This window comes from Leiobunum rupestre, chromosome 9, assembly GCF_980474605.1.
Source record: "Leiobunum rupestre chromosome 9, qqLeiRupe1.1.hap1, whole genome shotgun sequence".
Classification (NCBI taxonomy): Eukaryota; Metazoa; Arthropoda; class Arachnida; order Opiliones; family Sclerosomatidae; genus Leiobunum; species Leiobunum rupestre.
In genome coordinates this window covers 19,575,412-19,599,188 of record NC_143392.1, presented here as the reverse complement: position 1 = coordinate 19,599,188, position 23,777 = coordinate 19,575,412, and the positions used below count along the sequence as shown (strand labels likewise).

General features: G+C 37.4%; 1 protein-coding gene across 1 annotated transcript in view; it reads left to right on the top strand.

The window, feature by feature from the left end:
* The first annotated feature begins 5,766 nt into the window (after positions 1–5,766).
* LOC149926780 (uncharacterized) overlaps positions 5,767–23,777 on the top strand; it is a 41,283-nt gene continuing 23,272 nt past the window's right edge. Inside the window, exons 1-3 of the mRNA XM_090159604.1 lie at positions 5,767–5,813; positions 14,535–14,638; positions 19,388–19,438. Coding sequence (XP_090015730.1) covers positions 14,572–14,638; positions 19,388–19,438 — 118 coding nt within the window. The 5' untranslated portion in view covers positions 5,767–5,813; positions 14,535–14,571. The remainder of the gene's footprint in view (positions 5,814–14,534; positions 14,639–19,387; positions 19,439–23,777) is intronic.

Below are 23,777 nucleotides of genomic sequence, written 5' to 3'. Positions count from 1 at the left end.
TATTCTTAAAACTGCAGACAGAACAATTATCTACATCACATATCTCTAGGTCAAAGATCACACGATCCTGTTTGATAGACAATAATATCATGATCACTATGCGTGTCTACGGTGTCTTAATAAAACGCTGACATCGACTCGTTATCGTGACAAAGAACAAGTTGGCAAGCCAAAATATACCTCTCCTCGGAAGAATTGTCCCTAGTGGTATTAATTTCTTGAGATAACTCTTAAAGATATATCTCCGCAATTTAGAGTTATTTGTTAAAAATGTTATCCCAGTTCTATCCCGCCCGGTATAAAATTTTAATTATAATTTAAATAATTGAGACGAAACGACCAATTTTAATTTATTCAGAATATCATAAGTTAAGTAGTTACAACAGTGAGTTAGACGTACTATAACAATGCACAATTGAATTAAACCCTTTTTACAGTATAAGTTTGTCAGTTGAATATAATACAAAGCAAATTTTAATGAAAGAAATATCTACAGAGGGTATTATAACGACCGTTCGCTTTTTGGTTCATAATTTTAACTGAATCGGGCCGATTTTAATTAAGCGATAGTTATCGAAATTTTGTTAAAAGAATATTCCCTAAGGCCGCGCGATAAATTTACGAGAATAATATCCCGTAGCCGTTATATCGAAAAATTAGTTGATTCGGGATTGCCAGAACTTTAATGTTGTGGGCGAGTGATTAGAAAATAAAATGGCAACCAGAATTATGCACAATTATAAATGTTTATTTTTATTCAGAACAGTCTATGGAACGTTCTAGAATTAACTTTCATCAATAACCCAACAATATACAGGGTCTTTTTTTTTGCTCGGAAAAGTGTTTTTTTTCAAAAACTATTTATAGTACCGATTTCAAATTTGGAAGGTCAATTCTCTATACCGGGGGACATCAGTTTGAGAAATTTGAGCGTTTTCGGTAATGTTTTTCACCAATTTTGAAAAATTATTTTTCGACCACTAGGTGCGAGATAAAAAATTTCTATTATAAAGTTGTAGGCCGTCATCGAAAACCCTTAAAAATTGTTCACTCGACGAAAAACAATTTATTTATCAGTGAAAATTCGAGCTTGAAAAATTTACAAGTTGGTGAAGCCAAATTACGATTGTTTGAAACGATAATTGAAACCGAATTACCTAATCCAGTTGAAACTTTGGTTTAAAAAACGACCGGATATAAAAAACACGAGGCTATAGGTCAATCCTAAACATGCATTGGGTATTTAAAGGAAAACTTTGGGAGATTATTATCAGTGTTTGATAATATTTCGAACAATGCCTCGTTATTCAGTAGCTGAGCGTACCGAGATAGTTGCCATTTACTATGGAGAAGCAGCGCAAAACCTTAGAAGAGTGACTGAAATCTTCGCAGAAAGACATCCAAATGGAGCACCATCTGTAAATACAGTAAGACGAGCAATTCACGATTTCAATCAATTTGGTAACTTGCAACCTAGGTTTCGCGGATTGGGTCAACCGGATTTAGACTTCGAGAACAATGTACTCGCGTACTTTGTGGCATATCCTCGTCACAGTTGCGCTAACGCCGCTGCTGATTTGGGTTGTTCTGCAAATCGTGTGTGGAAAATTCTTCGTAAGAATCGCTATCACCCATACAGAGCTACGCTCCACCAAGGACTAATTGACGGAGACCATCAAAGACGTTATGAATTTAGCAACTGGTTACTAAATGCTGTCCAAGAAGATAGACAATTTTTGCGCCATGTTTTGTTCTCCGACGAAGCGTCATTTTCTAGAGATGGGCCCTTTAATCATCAAAACAGCCATCTTTGGTCTGACATCAACCCACATTGGGGTTTTGAATATCATCACCAGGTTCAATTTGAACGGGTCAATGTTTGGGTTGGACTTGTTGGAAACCGTTTGATTGGTCCCTTTTTCCTGCCGACGAACCTCAACGGCCAAAGGTATTTACATTTTCTACAGAACGAACTGAGTGACGCAATCGACGACCTTCCATTGGCTGAAAGACGTCAGTTGTGGTTTCAGCAAGATGGCGCCCCTCCGCATTTTTCCCGGCAAGTAACTGAGCACCTCAACAACGAGTTTCCTGAAAGGTGGATAGGGAGAAATGGTCCAGTGCATTGGCCAGCAAGGTCACCTGACCTAACACCGCTGGATTATTTTCTCTGGGGATTCGTTAAAGCAAAGGTATACGCCACGCCCATTGAAACTAGGGAGGAACTCATTAGACGAATAATCAGTGCTTGCCGAGACGTCACACCAGAAATGGTAGAGAAAGCGTTTGAGAACTTAATTGTCCGCGCACAAACCTGTGTTGCAGCCAATGGTGATATTATTGAAAATGTTTTGTAAAAATTTATGTGAATAAAATATCTGCATTTAAAAACCAAACGTGTACATTTTTTCAAGTGTGAAAACTCTACTACGTTTGTATTAGACTTGTTCCCTTTTCAATTATCGTTTCAAACAATCGTAATTTGGCTTCACCAACTTGTAAATTTTTCAAGCTCGAATTTTCACTGATAAATAAGTTGTTTTTCGTCGAGTGAACAATTTTTAAGGGTTTTCGATGACGGCCTACAACTTTATAATAGAAATTTTTTATCTCGCACCTAGTGGTCGAAAAATAATTTTTCAAAATTGGTGAAAAACATTACCGAAAACGCTCAAATTTCTCAAACTGATGTCCCCCGGTATAGAGAATTGACCTTCCAAATTTGAAATCGGTACTATAAATAGTTTTTGAAAAAAAAACACTTTTCCGAGCAAAAAAAAAGACCCTGTATATTCCTTCTACGTAATTGCACAGAACTTGTACTTAAGTGTCTAAGACTAGATTTGTCATAGTTCATCGTGATTGAAACATAAGTATTTAAATTTCCCTCGAGTTTAGTGCGTGGGTCAGATTCTCAAGGTTACAATTGGAACTTTTTGAATTTTCCCTCCCTTCCAATCTCCACGACTCCCCTAAAATCCCCCTGAAAGTTATAGTGTCGTAATAAAAATTATAAATGTTTATTTTTATTCAGAACAGTCTATGTAACGTTCTAGATTTAACTTTCATCAATAACCCAACAATATATATCCCTCCTACGTAATTGTACAGAACTGGTACTCAAGTGTCCAAGACTAGATTTGTCTTAGTTCATCGTGATTGAAAAATAAACCAAAACACACTTACACTTACACTTAAGTAAATATCATAAATTATACTGGGTAATTTTAACTAAATTCAAACTACCTTACTATAAACTCTTGTCTTAATTAACAGCTGAGAGCCGTTCGCTACTAATATCTTCCAATCTACTTAATTAGCCTCACAGGTTGAGTTGATAATTTCAAGGGTATAAATAGGTTATTCCAATAAAAAAAACAATCAATTTTATCTTACAGCTGACTTGAGTTAGTTCACAATTACTTTAACACTTTCAGTCTTAAACACGCACTGTTCATACACTTAAGTCCATTCGCTCACGTTCCAAACGCGAAACACAATTTAACTCTTTCCTTGACCGAAGACCGAACATACTAATTAAAACCGCAAAGTTACCTCATAACTTTTGACCGACATCAGGACCCCGTCCTGTAGTAGTTCGTCTGACCACCAAGAACTAAGAAAGATTAATCTTCCATATTGACGGCAACGGCTTTATATACGTTTATTTGATGTTTTTTAGTCCCGTCAAGATTTGACTAAAGTTCGAAAAATTGAAGAGATTATATTTTTTACCCGGTTTGATTGATAGCTCTCCACACGGTGGCGCTATATTATTACTTTTATATAGTTTCCGCGGGAGTTTTGAATAATTATCCTTTTTCTAAGCGTTATTAAAAGGTAAAAAACCCGCCTTATCATGATGGTTTCTTTACTTTTTATACTCCTACAGGAAGTCAATGGCTCGGCGGTAAACTATCTGCATTGTAACGATGCGACCCGAGTTCAATTCCTGAACACGATCAAATAAAGTAAAATACTCAGATATTTAATTAAATATAATATTAATATAATTTATAAATATAATATTAATATAATATTAATATAATTTATAAATATAATATTAATATAATATTAATATAATTTATAAATGTAATATTAATATAATATTAATATAATTTATAAATGTAATATTAATATAATTTATAAATATTTAATTAAATATAATATTAATATAATTTATAAATATTTAATTAAATATAATATTAATATAATTTATAAATATTTAATTAAATATAAGATTAATATAATTTATTAATATTTAATTAAATATAAGATTAATATAATTTATAAATATTTAATTAAATATAAGATTAATATAATTTATAAATATTTAATTAAATATAAAATGAATATAATTTATAAATATTTAGAATGATGTAGAATAAATTATAGTACCTAACGTTATAACTTTGTAAATGACATTCGCCAAAGCTGTTTTTAAGAAAAACACCGTTACTAAACAAGCGTTGGTGGGTGAGTGGTTAGAGTAAATCTCTTACACGAGGCAAACCCGGGTTCGATTCCCGACCGGCGCCAATAAATCGCAAATTGATACTAAGACGAATACCGTGAACAATTGGTGGAAACCCTGCCATTGGACGTTGAGAGGTAGCATTACACTCAGCACTCGGTCCGTCCCAAAGTCATTGAGAAGAAGTTGGAGAGAAAACGCCCATATAAACACAACAGACTCAACATGCACAACCATCAGAACACAAACACAACAAATTCAACACTCACAAAACATTACAAAAACGTAATACACCAAACCGTCACGACGGTGAGCGAAAAAACACCATCCAAACCAAACCGCAAATGAATCCGTTAATGCTCACCGTCACACGGTGGTTTTGCCAACATTTCGAGAAACTGCGGACGCAATGATTAACCTTTGCACGGAAAATGCGAACGCGTTCGCAGGACAGACCCACAGACAGACACGGTGATTGTAATACCCCTCCAGGGTACAAAGTCCCCTCGGAGAGGTAAAAAATAGGTAAAAACGTTTATCCGCTATTGGGCTCTTTAAGCAGACGATGCCATTTCATTGGTAGTCTTGAGGACCAAACATCTCTCTCGGTCACGCCACCAGCGGCGAAAGTTTCTTCCTATATCCCCATGGCCGACGCTTTTCTTTAATTCAATGTTGAGGCTACAGGGTTCGAAATAACAAACCCGTACCCAAAAAAACCCAGGGATTTTTTTGGGTACGACCCACTAAATAAACCCCACGATAAAACCCACTTTTTGGTAAAACAAATGGGTTGTTTTTTTATCACTAATTTGAGTTGTAACACATGTTTATTCGTATTTAGTTAAGAAATATATAAAGCTTTTTACTAGAATTGTCTTAAATTTTATTAAATATCGCGAGTTGAAATACATCGATTTTTGTAATGTTGACTTGTTAGCCTAAATTTTAATAAAACTTTAAAAAAAACAATAAAACCCGATGGGTCTGGGTTTTTTTTTAAACCCGTTTTAAAAAAAAAAACCCCCCTGCGAGGGTGTGGCAAAATTGTCACGTGTTTTAGGAAACATGAAGGGAGGAGCAACCGGAAATTCGTCCTGAATTTTTAAAATGATTATGTGTACCTTTAAAACACGGTGATTAAGTACTTGTTATAAATCTTCTAGGTGTAATTCGAATTTCCTGTAGAACATCTGTCTGCCTGCGTGGTTCCCACAACCTGACAATTATGATTTCATCCATACCATTAATTTTAATTGGAGGGGCGTGATGTCGAGTTGGAAATTTTCACAACGATATAGCAAGCTTCTATTCACTTGTACTTTCACTGAAGAAACAGGTAAGTCTATCTGCTCTTTTAAATTCGCTGCATGCCATTGGAGCCCGTGCTAACCAAAAAACGGACAGCGAGACTTTAAATGTTTTGTGAACTAAAATACAAGTTGGCAAGCCAAAATATACCTCTCCTCGGAAGAATTGTCCCTAGTGGTATTAATTTCTCGAGATAACCCTTAAAGATATATCTCCGCAATTTAGAGTTATTTGTTAAAAATATTAACCCATTTCTATCCCGCCCGGTATAAAATTTTAATTATAATTAAAATAATTGAGACGAAACGACCAATTTTAATTTATTCAGAATATCATAAGTTAAGTAGTTACAACAGTAAGTTAGACGTACTATAACAATGCACAATTGAATTAAACCCTTTTACAGAACAAGTTTATCAGTTAAATATAATACGAAGCAAATTTTAATGAAATATCTACAGAGGCTTTTTGGAATTACTCGCTTACGAAATACTTGCCGCATCTTTAACGCTCATTTTATTTCAACACTCGCCCTTGATGAAGATACCGTAGATATCTGGTAGTGGACGACTCGTTCACTTCCTGTTGACGTTGTGACGCATACCACATGAAAAAGACCAATGCCGTCCAATTTCCAATATCATATAATGACTCGCACACCCAAGAAATCATTGACTGCGTTAGAAATCGTAGATATCCAAATATCCACACCAAATGTATTTACAAGAAGCAAAAACCTTACCATCAACAAAGCACAGAGAGCCACTTGACTAACCGCCAGCTTTTAAAGCAATTAACGTTAAATTATCTCCTTTGAATTAACAGAACTATATATAGGTCGTTAAGAAAGTGGACCACCCATAGGGTCTACCCTTTAACCCTCTAATCTCGGCTGACTGCGCTAAAACAAGATTTAACCTTTAAAAAATACCAGATTAGGCCTTCATAAATTCATTAATAAAAAAAGACTTTAAGACAGGCATCGTAAGCATAATAGGTAATAATTTCAGTGAATCTAAGCAGCTATCGGTGGTTCTGTGGTAGAGCGCTCGACTGCCAAGCCGAATGGTCTGGGTTCGAAACCTGGGTGGCGCATTTGTTTTTAATCAATAGAGAAACGCTAAATTAGAATTTCTTCGATGCAATAATTTCAATTTCAATTCTATTTCAATTAAACCAAAATTTCGTACTCTATTAAATACGCTTCCGATAAAGCTGAAGGTCTAATTTTCAATAAAGCGTAACAAGTGTCGGTGGTTCTGTGGTAGAACGTCCGCCTGTCAATCAGGAGGTCTCGGGTTCAAATCCCGCCCGATGCGATCGCAAATTGATACTAAGACGAATACCGTGTACAACTGGTGGAAACCCTGCCATTGGACGTTGAGAGGTAGCATTACACTCAGCACTCGGTCCGTCCCAAAGTCATTAAGAAGAAGTTGGAGAGAAAACGCCCATATAAACACAACAGACTCAACATGCACAACCATCAGAACACAAACACAACAAATTCAACACTCACAACCTACGCATAAACATTACAAAAACGTAAAACACCAAACCGTCACGACGGTGAGCGAAAAAACACCATCCAAACCAAACCGCAAATGCATCCGTTAACGCTCACCGTCACACGGTGGTTTTGCCAACCCTTTGAGAAACTGCGTACGCAGTGATTACACTTTGCACCGAAAATGCGAACGCGTTCGCAGTCCTGACAGACAGACACACCCACAGACACACCCACAGACCCACCCACAGACCCACCCACAGACCCACCCACAGACAGACACGGTCGTTGTATAACCCCTCCTAGGGGACTTTGTCCCCTCGGAGAGGTAATAAAGTTGAATATGAAAATAATAAGTTGGTATGGGCGTCATTACTTTGGGGTTTTCAAGTCAATTTTAAAATGAATGTTTGGTTTTCATAAAATATGATCCTTGTCATAGAGTAAACCACTCACATAGAGTGGAAGGCTATCAGCGAAACTTGTTAACACTTTTCATACGTAACGTCTGGTTTTCGAGGCGTTAAATAAACCAGCTGGCCTAAAGGTCATGTACAATATCTGCATAAAAAAGTAAGTTTATACTCTAAAAAATGTAAAAACAACACCATCGCTCTTCGGACTATATTTATTCACGCCTCGAAAACAAGTTGGCCCGTTTGGATAAATGTTTCTTGGGCTTCCATAGAGCCTTCCACTCTATGCGAGTGGTTTGTTCTATGAATTCCAATAAACGTATATTTTTGTGATTGGATTATTCCGGTTTCAAAAGAAGAAATTGCCCCCTACGGCCGGCTTGTATTCTTTCAAGCCCTCAAAACGCGGAGAAAAATGACCGTATTTTGACGCAACAAATTGTATTCTTACGTTGTTCAATATGCTTTTCAACTCTTTTTGTCTGCGACCTACCGGTTAAATTTTTTTTTCTTCTGAAAAGCACAAAAGTGCTTCGATTTTTCTTAAATTTACAAATATACCCCGAAAATTTTCCGTCACGTCGTTTTCGAGAAAAACGCTTGGATCGATAAATTCCAAAGATCCTGTATATTCTAATATGTTAAAAATGAATTTAAAAAATGCACGCATTTATCTTGGTATTATCAGGAGTGGGCATCATTGACATTTTTAAGAGACCGTCATTGTCAAGAATTGCCCCGCCTTTTCTCTCTATTCCCTTCCTTGAGAAAATATGAATTATGTAAATTTTTACATTATCCCCAGATTTACATATTTCTCCGTTCCCATTTAAATTTAAGAAATATAAAGTTAATAAGGTTTTTAAAGCCTAAGAATTGGTGCCGCTGCCCACCTTATGATAGACTCGACAGCTGGGTTTCTCCAAGGCCTAGGAAACTGGAAACGGACAATAACCACACAGAAAATGTATTTCAAAGCTAACAATAACTTAACTTACTGAAATTGTTCGCTAATGAAAAAAATTATATTTACAGAATTCAACGTTTTTGACTTTAATGACTTTAATATATAAATAGGGGTTATCAATATAAAATTTCAGGTTGGCTCCCCCGTTTAAACCAGAGATAATTAATTAACTATCTGTTTAAACGCCGCAAATTATGTAAATCTAAATTAATTCTATGTTAATTAACATTAAACGGTCAACCCTCAATAATCAGAGAATCCCCAGTAGAAAATAGCCATATTTAGTATCCCTAAAAACCCCTGATAACCACTATATCCTTCCAAAAAATCCAATAACCTAAATTATTAAAATCAACATTAAAATTCCCTTTTAAATCTTATTTAAGCTACGACTTATTTAAAACATCGACCAATAAGATATTGGTCGTTAGTTAAAAAGATCATGCCTAAACGAGTCTCGTCCCAAGATCCCCGAGCGGTTATATGTAGTAATATCTACTCTAAGATTATCGAAATTTGAAAAATTCCCTATGCTCAATATTTATTTTCAAAATTTATCGAGGCCTACTTTCCCGCTGCCTTCGAGCCGGACTACGGAGCACGAAGCGATCACTGCCTCGGACACTGTCCCGCGAAACGGTAGGTCCTGGAAGGCGGATTTGGATCTCTATTTATTTTACCTCATTGATGAAAAATTAATCGAGCTCGTGGCCGAAATTCGAGGATTTTCTCCGCTTGGTGGTGTTTTGGTGGAGACAATTAAGAAAAAGCGGAATAGCGTTACCTATCCAGTCCAGGTGTAAATGGTATTAGGTTAAATATAGATTGTTCCTTATGTAAGGAATCCTTGTTTTAAGAGGAGTTCTAATATCAGACCCCTGGCTGGAGCCTAATATAATATAAACATCGTATTATATTTGTTTGATGATTTAGTTTTAATGAGCTAGTTTTTGGAATCCTCGATGATCATTCTCCATTTCAACTTGATCTCTAACTTTCGGCCCACCCATGTAGCTCAGTGTAGTCGGCCGATTACTACGAATTTGGTCGGGAAATTGGAATACTGAGTCGGGTGTGGTGTCCAATCAATAGCGTATATACAGCTATAGTTGGCCGGCTGTGTGATTTAAAATAGTCTTCCCTACTGTAGGCTGGGTAGGACATCCCGACTGTTGCTATTGATTGGACACCACATCCGACCGTGTTCCCAAATAAAATCGTTTGAAAAATATCAGTAATAATAGGACCTCTAGTTGGCCGACCCCTTACGAAAATGGTGGATCAAAATTTGAACCAAATTTCATCCAAAATTGGATCAAACGGGGATCCAATTACAGACTTCTCTGGATGAAATTTTGGATCCAACTGTTCTCTATTTGGGATCCAAGGGTCTTGATCCAATGAGATTCGGATCCAGTCGGCATCCAATGCGATTTGGATCCCGACTGAATCTAATGATATTTGGATCCGGTTGGGATTCAAAGGAATTTAGATACCGACTGAGACCAGCATTTAAGGTAAGGAATCTAGGCGTAAAGGCAATCTTAGTAACATGAATTATATTTCATAACATTCACTGCAGATACTACACCTTCCACTTAGTCGTGATTGTACTCACTTTTCAATTAATTTTTTGGATCCAAATTTGATACAATACTATTTGATCAAACCAATGTGGATAGTTGATCCTTATTTGATCCCTTCAGGATATAGCTTGATACAAATTGGATCCAATGTCCAAAATTGGATCAAGTCATTTTCGTAAGGGACTCCGAAGAGTCGACTTTCGAACTGGCAATTATAGACCCATGATGAAAGTTGGGGGGGGGGGGGGGCGAAAATTAAAATTTTTATCTGGCAACTCAGCATTTGGACGGAACATCCGTTTCCTTATTTCCGCCTGTATATTTCAATGGCGGTCACGTGGTTCAACTCGTCACAAACAGGATGTTCCGTCCAGAGGTCTCACTTAAGCCTCGTCTGCGGCCCCTCTTTAATAATAATAATAATCAGCTAGGCTAATACCCAAGGCACCACCTTAGGCCCAAGTCATCTAGCGACTTATAATGCCTTTAAACAGGTGGCCGGGTTACAATGCGTAGGAGGGTGGTGGCAAGCCCTTCATGCCACGCGAGCCAACAGCTCCCTACACTTACTATTACCGTTAACCTCTACAAGTTTTTATGGGAAGGGGAAACCGAAGAACTCGGGGGAAAACCCCTTTAACCAGTGGGGAGAGAACTTGCAAACTCAACGCGGAAGGAGTTGTTATGGGTCTATTATATCGGATTATAGTACCATCATAGGTGACGTTTTGTAGACGGCCCAGATTGTCAACCCCAAAAAATTGGCCATACAACGTACTACCAACCCTATTTTGAACTGCGGTATAAAAACGGAATTTTCCTTATTTATGGTGCTAAAATGTAGCCTATATAATTATAGAACTCATTATATAAAATTTTCCATACATAATATTTTTATTAGCTTTATGAAAAAATAATTTCCTAGTCTTTCAAACGAAAAATATTTAAAATCTTAAGTTTTTAAATTCTATACTCAGAACAGCGAAAGAGAAATAATAAACATTATCTGTGTATTGTGTTTCTAAATTACTTAGTACTTACAAGTTATCTTCAACCTAGCTTAAAATTAACATTAGGAACTTAACATCAATTGGAGTTTTAAAATATGCATAAGTAGGTACATGTATAATGTTCGACTTCAAAGTTCAAATGAAAATGTACAATAAACCCTATAATTATTTACACAATTGCCCGATGCTTCATCGTTTGATTAATCGTAGCGTTGTACATAGAAATGACGTTATAAAATAATAAATATTACTCTACTTTAGACAATTTTGTAAAATTTAATGTAGAAGAATCACTGTAAAATATCATTGCTTACCTTTGGTTAAAAAACGTTCTGACACCACCTTCCGGAATAGAAAATAGCAACTGGCCAGTCCCTTTAGAACTCCGACCTAAAGATGCACCTGGTTAGACGCGAAACATAACGTCGCCATTTCACATTTTGTGATATATTTGTTTGTTAATGTGGAAAAATGATAGATAACTCATATTTATAAGGATTCATTTTTTTATGAACTATATACATTGTTAATAATAATTAACGTGAATGACCTAAATTTTTTACTATTCTATTCGCTATGTAATTCGTATATCACTCGATGCGAACGGTATAGAAAATGATGCGCTGGCGAGTTATGGCAAAATGGATGGCGCGAAAATATTATCAGTGATCAAATATCTATGTATACCAATTTCCATGCTCTATCAAACGTCATACTGGTTCATGCTATTAAGACAATTTATTGTTTCGAAAAAACGACTTTCATTACTCCATGATTCGTTTTGACGTCAAGATAAAACACATGGCACAATGATTTAACACGCTTATCAGCTAATACACATTTCATTTCTACGTAGAAACAGCATTGCAAAAACGAGTAAGATCAACTGTTCCTAAATGTTAGAAAATATTTATAAATTTTTGAGAATATTTTCATTATTCACCAGCGAGTTAAAAAAACCTTTAAATCCTTTAAAACCTTTAAAACCTTTAAAACCGCTAAAATCAGAGCCTTTGTAAAGTCGTTTACTTGAACTTTGGGGTATTCGGGAACTACCCACGTACATTCTTAAATCGGTTATTGAGATAAATTTGGAAGACAAGAAGAAGGATGAGAGAGATAGAAGAATTAACGAAGCAATTACAACCATTAAAGCAATTTTCGTCTAAATTAACATAGTATGAGTTCCACCATTCTATTCCTTTAAAATCCGCGGGTTAATCTAGAAAACGCAAGCCTAGCGCCATCTATTTTAAAAAATAAATAAAAGTTCAAGGCCAAAAGAAAGGTGAATTTACGGCAAGATAAAGTTAGGTTTTTTAGCTAAATAAACCTTCCCCTAATTTTTGTATTGTGAGAAAAAAGCTCAGGACGAGTATATAAACTGAAACTGTTGAACAATTTCGGGTTCGGTGTTGAGTGGCTATGGGTAGTGTTCATTTGTGAATGAAGTGATCAAGTGAAATAGTAAATTGTGATAGCGGTAAAAGTGCTAAAGAGGGCAAGGGGAAAAAATACTATTTCTAGCAAATTTAAATTTCGTAATTTTTGTTTAAAACGTTTTATTTTTCCAGCCCAAAAACCTCCAAAATCTTTGCTAGATTTGGGAAATATTAAAGAAATTGTTTTATCATAGATAAACGTAATTGTTTGCCGAACTAACAGAGATCGGAACGATTTTTGACCGTGATTACATAAAATGACTTCTTGTCTAGCCATAATGAAAAAATCTTCGAAAATGGCTGATTTAGTGCATTTTGAGATGGTTTTCGTTTCGTATCTTTATTTATATGCAAAACATAGACTTCCCAAAAATACTACCTGATATCAAAAGTGACATAATTACTAAAAGTGTGTCAATCAGACCTAATTCATAATGAATGTTACCAACGAAATACACTTTGGGAGGGGAGAAGGGAAATTATGCCTTGGCGAGGCAAGGAAGTTAAAACCAACAAATAACGCCTCGTAGTGAGGAACGGAGGAACTAAGTAGCACCGGTCAAAGTTAGTGTATGTTTTTAATTTTCGTCGTTCTGTGGATATGATATCGCCATCTACCTACGATATAATACCATAGACTAACAAAAGATCCAGAAAGGCGAAAATAAGTAGTTTTTTATGTGGTCGATCTGGAGTCGAGTATTCATTAAGCCTTTAGCATACGAAAGTACAGGGATTGTCACACTTTTTGTAATTATGTCACTTTTGGTGATATGAATAGCTTAATCTATCCAATGTAAAAGTCAAAATTGACCTTAACGCAATAGGAAGTTAACTTGGTCGCTAGGGGTCGCTAAAAAAAAATTAGTTCTGACAAATACAGGTATTCTGAATAAACGAAATATGTATAATATCTATATTATGAGGAGCGCTTGGTACGTCGGTTGTTGTCGTCGTACGTCCGAGCTTTCTGGAATGTTTGCTTAGTCTGTCAAATATAGCCTTTTTGTGTTTTTGCGTCAGTATAAGGGTACCAGAGGCGGAGCGGCGAACCGGGGGTGGCGGGGGGGGGGGGAGGGTTGAGACGAGAGAAAGACGAGTTTTTATGTTATTTTTGCGGGGGGGGGGGGGGGGAGGGTACCGCGGTTATTATGGCATGGGGAAAAGGGTAGGGGGACCTTATAGCGGTGGAGTGCCTCGAAACACACAACTAGCTGATTTAAAATTTATTTATCTTGAGAACACTAATAATTTAATATGATAGTGACCAGAACTAGACGCGTAGGAATGTTTTCGATTAAGGGGGGCATATTAAATTTATACAGCGGCCCTTTAAACGTAATAAGGAATAACCTAAATGAAACATTTTACTACCAGCTCGGCACCCCTCTCTAATTTGAAGGAGGGGAATATTGTACTCCTGATCAGAGCTATCTGAAAATATAAATTTGAAGGCAAACAAACTTCAAAAATCACTAAATACTAAAATTGGAAAGTAACCAGTTACTGAGCCCCGATTGACGAAATGAACGCTGGGTTTTCATTTCTGTACTTTTGTATAATTTGACGAATAAATCCATTTTAACTCTAACAGTTAAAGAGATATGCCCCGAACGGCGGTAAGAATTAAAATTAGTACCAACAAATCCCCATTTTGTGTAAAAACCATTTCTTAAAATTCTTGAAAGGTTATATTTCCGTTAACGTTCTGTTGAACGTGATAAATTTACAGAATGCGATGTCCCGTTTTACCTAAGAGTATTTCAATAGTAAAATAAGTTTGAACTTTGTTATTTGCAATTTATTTTACCAATTTTACAGATTATATCCAAACTTCATCGATTTTCTACGCCTTTAAATGATGAAATACGTGCTGGTATTGGCAACTATCCTGGCTTTTAATCTCGTCGTGTCTGGCCAAGGAGGTAAGTTACGAACTAGCTTTCTTATTTCTATTCAGTCACGACCAACCTTTAAAAGACCATTTGCCGGCTAATATCAAAAGTCAAAACCCTCTAATTGCAAATTTTAATACATGTGAATTGTACACCCAATTAAGTCTGGGAATGAAATTCTTAAATCATCTTTATTGCATTTATTGACAAATTGGTTATAGCAGGAACACGAGAAAGAATAAATGCTTTATCAAAGCAAATGCGTTGATTTTATTTAAAGTGATAAGCAGAGTACTCGAGGAATAATAGTTTGAACAATAAAAAATCAAAACTAATTAATTTCAAGTATTTTTTCAGCACTGGGGTTTATGTACCTCCAGTTTTTAACCTTAGTACCACACCAAATATTTGGCCTCCGTTGCCACTGATTTAAACACCGCGAAATCCTTAACAGATAGATGCGTAGTAAGCTTCTCCATCCCCGCACTGTTGTATATACACTAAAGACTCTCAAAAAATGGCCCTCAACAATATAGAAACATTTAAAACTGTATATTTATTTAATACTGAATACTTTAATGACAGAGCTATTTGAAATGTAAAAAAAAACATAATTTAAAATCAACATGTAACCAATGATGGTAGAGAAAACAAACTTTCCTCGAGTGAGGAGCCCGGCGGAAAATTGTTCAGAAGCGAGGCCGCATTGCCTCGTTGTACCGCGATTGAGATTCTCTGTACTAGGTAATCGGTCGAACGCGGGTCACCATACACCTCCCGAATTTTGCGGCCAATCGCGTGTATTAATTCCAGGCCGTCATGACCGAAAGATCCCAGGGTCTCGACAACAATGGCCTGGAAAGGAAACGATTCTCTAACCCTGAGTATTTGGCCTTTTTCTTCGATTCGGCCTGGGTAGCTACCCAGAGTGGGGCCATTGAAGAGTTAGCCAAATACGATGGAGCTAAAGGATCCACGCACGTAAAGTCCCACACAAGCGACTTACCGCCGGACCAAGGGACTAACGACATGCCGTCCGGGCGTTTTCCATCATCACGTGATAGACCAGGTGGTTCCAGGACGGAAGGCACGCCAGCAGAAACGAGAGCGCGTCACGGGATATCATTGACCGCGCTATGGCGAGAGAGCCGACCGGAGCTTTTCTTGCAGCTTAATCCACGCAAGCCAAAGGAATCAACCGAAGACCGACGGTGATACGAAAGGATTCTTCATCCAAATGAGTACCGAGAGGCGGCGACGAAAGAGCGCTCAACCACGCCCCGGACTCCTAAGAATTCACCGATAAGAGCCGGGCTTCATCCCGGTCAGTTGAAGCCCGAGCGGATCAAAATGATAAAGTTTTGTCGATCACAGGGTCTTCCCAAGCGCGTTGGTATTTCCAAAGATCTGGCGAAGGTAAACTTTCAACGGAAAGGAGTTCCCACTAGCGGAGGCGTCAAGAAATACCCGGTCTTCCGAATCTGTGAAGAAATCTGGGATAATTTCGCGAAAAAGATCAGAGACGCTCGAGAACGAAGACAAAAAAACGGAGAGAGCTATCTTGGTGGCATGGCGGATTCCAAGGCCCTCTTTAGCCACCGGAATCGAGGACTGTTCCCATGGTGAAAGTTCCATCAAAGTATTGGTGATCGTTTCAAGGGCCAAACGTAGTTTGTCATCAAAGGATCGGAGGTCGGTCTGACATCGCCGCCATACCGGGGCGCTACGGAGGACGTAAGACAGGTTAGGGATGGCCATGGAATTTTTTAGCAGAAAGACCCCATGGTGAGCTGTGACCTGTCCTAAGTTCTTTGTCATTATATCTAGAGCTTCGATTTTACTCGAGAGACAGGCAGACATGGCCTCATCGACGAGAGGAGCGCCCAGGAGGATGAATTGGGATCGTGGTAATACTTTAATGCCCGGGGCCACCGCATCGAACATAGATTGGAAATGGGCGTCGGTGAGATCACCACCGTTGAGAACGAGAAGCTCGCATTTCGACGGGTTGAGCTCGAGGCCGACGTTCGAGGAAAGAGATTTAGGTTGACTAGGTCATCGAGAACTGCACCTGGTTCTCCACCCAGCGAAAAATCGTCCAAGTACCATATGTTCAATTCTGAAGACATACAGGATGCCACTTTCTGGACCACGAAGCAAAAGATAGCAGGTCCTAAATGGTCTCCTTGTTGAACGCCGCGCGCAGAAGGTATTATGGATTCGCCGTAAGAAAGGTGAGAGGTGACCCGATAGCACTGGCGCAGGTAGAGATAAAGTTCAGGGATTTCCCTATAAACGCATTCAAGGAGGCGGTCGCGACGTACCGTGTTGAGAAAGTCCACTTTGAGTAAAACCTTCGGCTAGAGATGTGGGTGGTTGATGTAGCGATGGAATGCGTGAGCAGCGGCTTCAGCACCGCCCTGCGTTCCGAAAACCAGTTGAGTGGGTCGCAAGAGAGGACCCAGAGTCGGCATGAGGTGAGAGCAGGCAACCTTTGCGACCAGACGACGAAGAGTGCATCCCACCGCTATGGGCCTCACGCCTCCGTCCTTTTTCAGAAGAGCGCTCAAATTGGCGGCGTATCAAACTGGACATAGTGCCGATGGGACTTGGCCGGCGAGCATGAAGTTGCAGAGGCTTGTGAGAGATTTAAACAAACATTCGCCGGAAGCTCCTGTGTCGGGCCCAATCAAATCCTTAAGATGCTGAGGTTTTAAGCCGTCGAGACCACCTGCCGAGCCGGACGGGAACGACATGATTGCAGTGCGGACGCTAGATTCTTCCACGTTGAGCCGAGGGAGACTATTTAAGTCTTCAGGTTCGTACGAAAAATCCTGATGGGTATTCCCTGTGGGGTGTTTACCTTTGAGGACCTCTAAAGTAGTAGAGTTCGTTGGGGCAAAGAGAACTTGCAGACACATAGAGGGAAAGAAAAGTAGCGCCCCCAAGATTCAAAACTGTTGTCCTTAACGACCTTGTTGAATGAAGAGGATAGTGCCATAGACGCCATGTATCTAGCGTTTTTCGGAATGCGACTAATAATACGCCGATCTGATTTGAAGATAGTAAGTTGACCGACAAGGTCCGCGTAACTGTCAGCAGGCACGGAGGACGACGGCGGAAAAGAAGCTGCAGGGGAAACGGAAGGCCTTGTGCAAGAAGATCGTACGTCTTGTGAGGACATTATCTTGCGCGAAAACGCACCCGGTGCTAGACGAATTGCACCCGGAGGTAAAACCCCCGAAAAACGTTAATTAGTAGAGTGTGAAACCACTGTCGCGAGTTCGACTGCATCACAGAACGAAAGGAGAAAAAGCGGCGAGACCCAAGACCTTACTTGTTTTTGTTGGTAAAAAAGAGGCCAAAAGCGTAAATTGCAAGGCCGAATTAGCGGGGTCATAAATTCAATCAGAGCAGAAACATTAACACGAACCAAATATAAAACGCCAGTCATAGAATACAAGTAAACACAAAGCTGGTACAATTACAGTTTTCTATACCTATTTTCTACTTTCATTGCTTCCATTATCGTTTCTTTTCCTATGCAATATTAAATGTTGTTGAAACGCTCTGCGTTATCGGAGGAATGCCGCAAGTGATATTTGACGTCTTTTAGTTTTTCCCAAATGGAATCGAAAATCGCAACTGGCTATAGCTCCTCAACCGTTGGTGGTAGAGCAATGACAGTGACACTTTCTAAATATGAATCGACCACACTGAATCCGAAAATCAGGAGCGTAACTGCATTATTAAAAAAGTTGTCAAAAACGACATCTGGCGTTACCGCCGAAACTATTGTCGCTCTGAAAAAACCGACCACTCCACGTGAAAGGAAACAAAAAAATATTAAAAATTGTTTCTGGTGTCATTTTTCTATCGTTCACACGTTTCGAGAAAATTTAAGAAAAATGGAAAAACTCCCTTTGTCGAAGACTTTTGTAACAGACTATACAGCCGAACAAACTAGGCGCGGAAAAAAGTACACTAGTCACTAGAACAACACTTAGCAAAAGGGAGGGATAACTAGAAAAATTTAAAACACAGAGTACAAAAAGATCTAAATAAAGACAATTAAAAGGAAATTCGTTGAAAAAAGAAATTCTGACAAATTAAAACTAAAAAAAATTAGACAGTAGTATAGTTTACAAAAAAAAACAAAAACGAAACGACTGTCGCGATGCGGGGGTAATACATTATTTACACAAAAAAATAAGATGGCTAGCCAGATTTCCCGCACGGTACTGATGAGTTCCAAATAGAACGAAACCGGTCTACCGTTGGCTATTTTATATAGTTTTTATGTAGTTTATTACTCGAACATCTATTTGATCCGAGATTCGCGTCTTTTTGTTTGCTCGAAGACCTATTGGTACGAGTAATTAGTAAGTTTTTTAATTTCTTCAAATTTGTTGAGGGTTTAGCTATGTTATCCCTTTTTTTACATAAAAAATCAGCTAGCTACCTTAATTAGGCTCAAGTAATCACCGAAGGCCCAAGTCATCACTAGCTTAGGCCTCAGTCATCACTAGCTTAGGCCTCAGTCATCACTAGCTTAGGCCCCAGTCATCACTAGCTTAGACCCCAGTCATCACTAGCTTAGGCCCCAGTCATCACTAGCTTAGACTCCAGTCATCACTAGCTTAGGCCCAAGTCATCGAGCGACATTTAAAGCTTTTAAACAGGTGGGCGGGTTACAATGCGTAGAAGGGTGGTGGAAAGCCCTTTAAGCCACGCGAACCAACCTGTGCCGTGTATGAAAATTAATCATATTTCTTTTAGGTAAACAAAGAATGAATGATCCATTTGGTCCAACATTTATAACATGTTCCGGTAAGCGTAACTATTAATTTGACAATATATACACTCTAAGAAATTACCGCAACTTAACATTAACCGTTATATGAACGTTTCAAAAATAGTCATAAAATCAGCGGTTAGACTACATTTACAGTTTTTTATTTAATAAAAAGTTGATTTCGTATTTCAATTAACAATGAAAACAACACATGTTTTTCTACGGTAATATTACACTTAATAAAAAACTAGAGCGCGGTCAGAGTGGCCTCGAATAAAGTTCAAGTCTACCGGGTGGTAGTTAATCCGCCACTGAATAATTCATGCCTTTATAAATCATTCCCCAGTACAGTACCTTCGGATAGTATGAAATCTTCGCGATTGAATTCCGACAAATTCTCTACAAATCATAAGTACTTCCGGAGATGTATTAAGACTGTCATAATCACGGTAATTTCTTAGTGTATAAGACTCGCAACGATTTTCTATTTTTGTGAATAAGTTAATTCATTGGTTCTACATCAAGAAGATCAAATGGAATTTAAACCAATTTTTTTTAAAAGAAATCCCAACCCTTTGTATCGACCTTTTCTATAAGTTTTTTAAATTGTGGGGTGTGTGTTTTGCGACAAAGACGAATTTACATTTTAACCCCTTCGGCTCAAATCGCCCGCCATTGTACAGTCATCGAGTTACGCGAGTCTAGTGGTACGTTGCGGTAGGACACTGCAACAAAAACGTCTGAAACTGCAGGTATTCTAACTTTTCATTATTTATTTAGTAAATTAACGTAGAATTATATAAATATCAATTTATTTTGTAATTTTATTAGGCATAAAAATGCGAATAGGCCTTATTTTACAATGCAAATTTTATTTATAGGTCTAAGCCTTGGTCTAAATATGACTGAACCAAGTAGCATGGATGAAGTATGTACGGTATGGTTATTAGGATCGGCAACTTTATAGGAAATTTGACAGACTAAAATTTTTCGCTGCGACGACACGCCACCTGTTCGTCAGTTAGGGTACTATGAAATCAATTATTTTTTTTTATCATTTTCCCGCCGGCTAGGAATTTTAAAAATGGACGGCACTAGGAAGTTAAAATGGTTATTTCAGAAATTAGCTGCTTATTTTAATTTAACTTATATCTTCCCATAGAACCATTTACGGTAAATTACTATCATTATTAAATAATTTTTGTGTTTTTTTTCACTAAAACAACTAGGCCTATGCGACTTTATAAAATAATGTGCCAAAGGTGAGTGGAGAATTCTGCAGAAAAATCATGTAGTAAAAAATACAACATAGTCAGATAAATTATATTTATGAAAATAAAATGTTTACAACTAAAATCTTCGTTGATGAAATCTTTACAAATGTAGAACTTTTGACAGTTTACGATTTCTCCTTTCATCTCTGTCATTAGGTATATTAGTAGCTCTGCAATTTCTCTTGGCAGCTTTTTCTTCACTAAGTTCTTCATTATGAACTGTAAGCATTCGACGTATTTTACATTTTAAAAATAACTGTCGGGCTTTGGTTTGTATTTCTTGGCACATAGAATTTGGAAAAGGAATTTCGCTTATTTTATGATCTAGTTTCGTCAGCAGGTTAATTTTGTGCATAGTGAGACCAAAGAACTGATCGAAATACACATCAAACTTCATAATTGCTTCAGCAAATTCACGAGTTGGCATTTTCAACTTCCCACATTCTTTCTCAGGATCATTAACATAAGATCTTAATACGATGAGCATTTCATTGTCACTGTCTATTTTGGTACTTTCTTTCAACATTGCTGTCGCACAGTTTTTACAATTTGAATGAATTTCAAGCATTTTTTTTCCTATGTATCCAGCGACATTAGTTAAAACATTTTTACGGGCAAGTTCTAGGTAGTTAATCGATGTAGGTGGTTGAGCATGACTTATATGTTCACAGAAGTCTATTTCTTTATCTAGTACAACACTTTTATTTAAATGAGTGCCGATAAGTTCAGTTAACTTCACTATATATGTCTCTTCAACATCCTTACAGTTGGATGAGTCTGACTTTGAAAAAAGTGATGAACACATTAGCTTGCGGAATGTAAAACGGAACTGTTGACAAGTCGGATTATCGTTGCTGCCACTCAAAGACCTAGCTTTGGAGAAAAAATTTTCGAGGACATCTTGGTTAAGATTAGAAGTCATGATATATTTCAACTGCTCATTTTCTAAAAGATCTGTACTTAATTCCAATAAACATGATATTGCAGTCCTCCAACCCTTCAAACATGGTGGTTCTCGTTTACATTCTAAAACTTTAATTTTTTTAAACCAAGCTTTCTTCTCCTTTAAAAATTCAATACTCGGACAGTTCTTCACTAGAGGTTTCCTCGAGTCCTTATCTGTTTTGAGATTACTTGAGTTAAATATGTCGAAAATTTTGTCTATTTCCTTCAAAAAATTAGCAGTAGCTAGGCATTCTTGGTCCATCTTCTTCATCATGGTATACATATAAATACCCATGCCAACTGAATGACTAAATATGTGACACGCACGTTTGACAGACATTTTTTGGAAATTGTTTGGATTAATGTCTTTAGGTGTTAATTTTGGTGCCATGCGAAATGATTCAACTGTGTCAAAGCCATAAAATTTTTCAATATGATCCCACGACACTGTTTCTCCAGCTACCTCAAAGTCATATTTTAATAACATATTACGAAGCGATTTAAGAAGGTGTGGTGGATCTGGCATGAAAAATATTTTTTGATTTTTGAATATGGCATATGGTGAGTCTTCGTTGATGTTAAGTCTTCTAAATAATGCCTGATTGTTTGAACCTTGATCACAAATTACCACTTTAACTACAAATCCAATGTCAATTAAAATTTCCACCGTTTCGATTAGAATATTATGAAGAATATTTTGATTCATTGAGTTCCGGACGAAGTAATATGACAAAGGTTGTTTCCAATAATGGGTCAAACTGGATAGCATAAAAACTGCGGCATGGTTGGCATATTCGGATGTTCATGATTGACCTAAGTCTTCAAAGCCATCAATTGTGTCAGATTTTGCATCATATTGTAGACATTCCTTTAATGCCATTTCATCTACAGTAAGTACTGTTAGCTTCTCTTGTTCTGACATATTTTTTACTCTTAACTTCAGCAAATCAATAAGTTCAGATGAAAATCCAGTTTTACATGGGACGTTTTCCAGCCAGGAGTTTAGTGTTCGAGGAGCCGGTAGATGAAACATTTTCCTTAACTGTTTATATGCTTTTGGTCCTTGGAAATGCAGCGCCAGGCACATTTGTTTTTCGAAATTCGTAAATCTTCTGCCTTTCGCAGCTTTGTTATTCAGCCTTAACTGCATTTCAAGGAAGAGCTTCCCCTTGGCTGGCAAGTTTGGAAAATAAGTCTCAATTGGATTAAATTTTTGAAGTTCTCGATTTAGTTTATCCACTTTCCTCGTGAGAGTTTGATTCTTATTGTATTGAACCTTCAGTAAGCGTTTAGCTTTTAATATTTTTCTCTCATAAAAGTCGCGAGTATTTTGTGTGTTATTAATATCAGTACAAGCATCTTCTTTGTTAGTTTCCGAGAGCTCTTCAGGTATTTCAATATTTTCAACATATGGTTTAAGATTTTCTTCTGGTTCATCCAGTTCTCTGGTGCTAGGAATGTTGGCCGCAGTTATATCAATTTGACTGTATTCGTCTGCGTAGTCATTTGGCTCATCTTCAAATAGAGCTATTGCAGGAGGTTTTTTGAAAAGTGACGGTACAGCATTTTTCACCAACAGATTCCTATAAGGAAAATTAATATAATGAATGATTGACTTTCCCAAATCATTATTAAAACTCACCTTTTAAGAAAACAATGTGGTTCAAAATGATCAGGGCACAAAGAAATGGAAGATGATTTGTGTAATTCCACTTCACGTCCAAACAAATCCATCCTCCCACAATTCTCAATCCATTTTTTGCACCTATAAAGTGACATAGGCTTAGTGGTTTGAGTGGAATAAAACGCGTAGAAAATTATTTAGTCGTGAAATTATTAAGAATTACCTTAAATGATCTTTAGGGAAATGGAAAAAAGGCATTTCTGGCATTTTAGTCCGCGAATTGTGGCATAAAAACGCCGCGCACTTGCGAAAACCGCTTTTTTTTTCGCTAGAACCGTCCATCTTTCTTTCCTCGAGAAAACGATAAAAAAATTTCTTCTTAGCACCCTAACTGGCGGGCAGGTGGCGTGAAATTCTACTCTGCTATTTCTAACATTAACTCTCCTATCCTAATAACCATACCATACATACATACTTCATCCATGCAAGTAGCACAGAAAGCATACCTTCAAACATGCTAACTAATAAAGA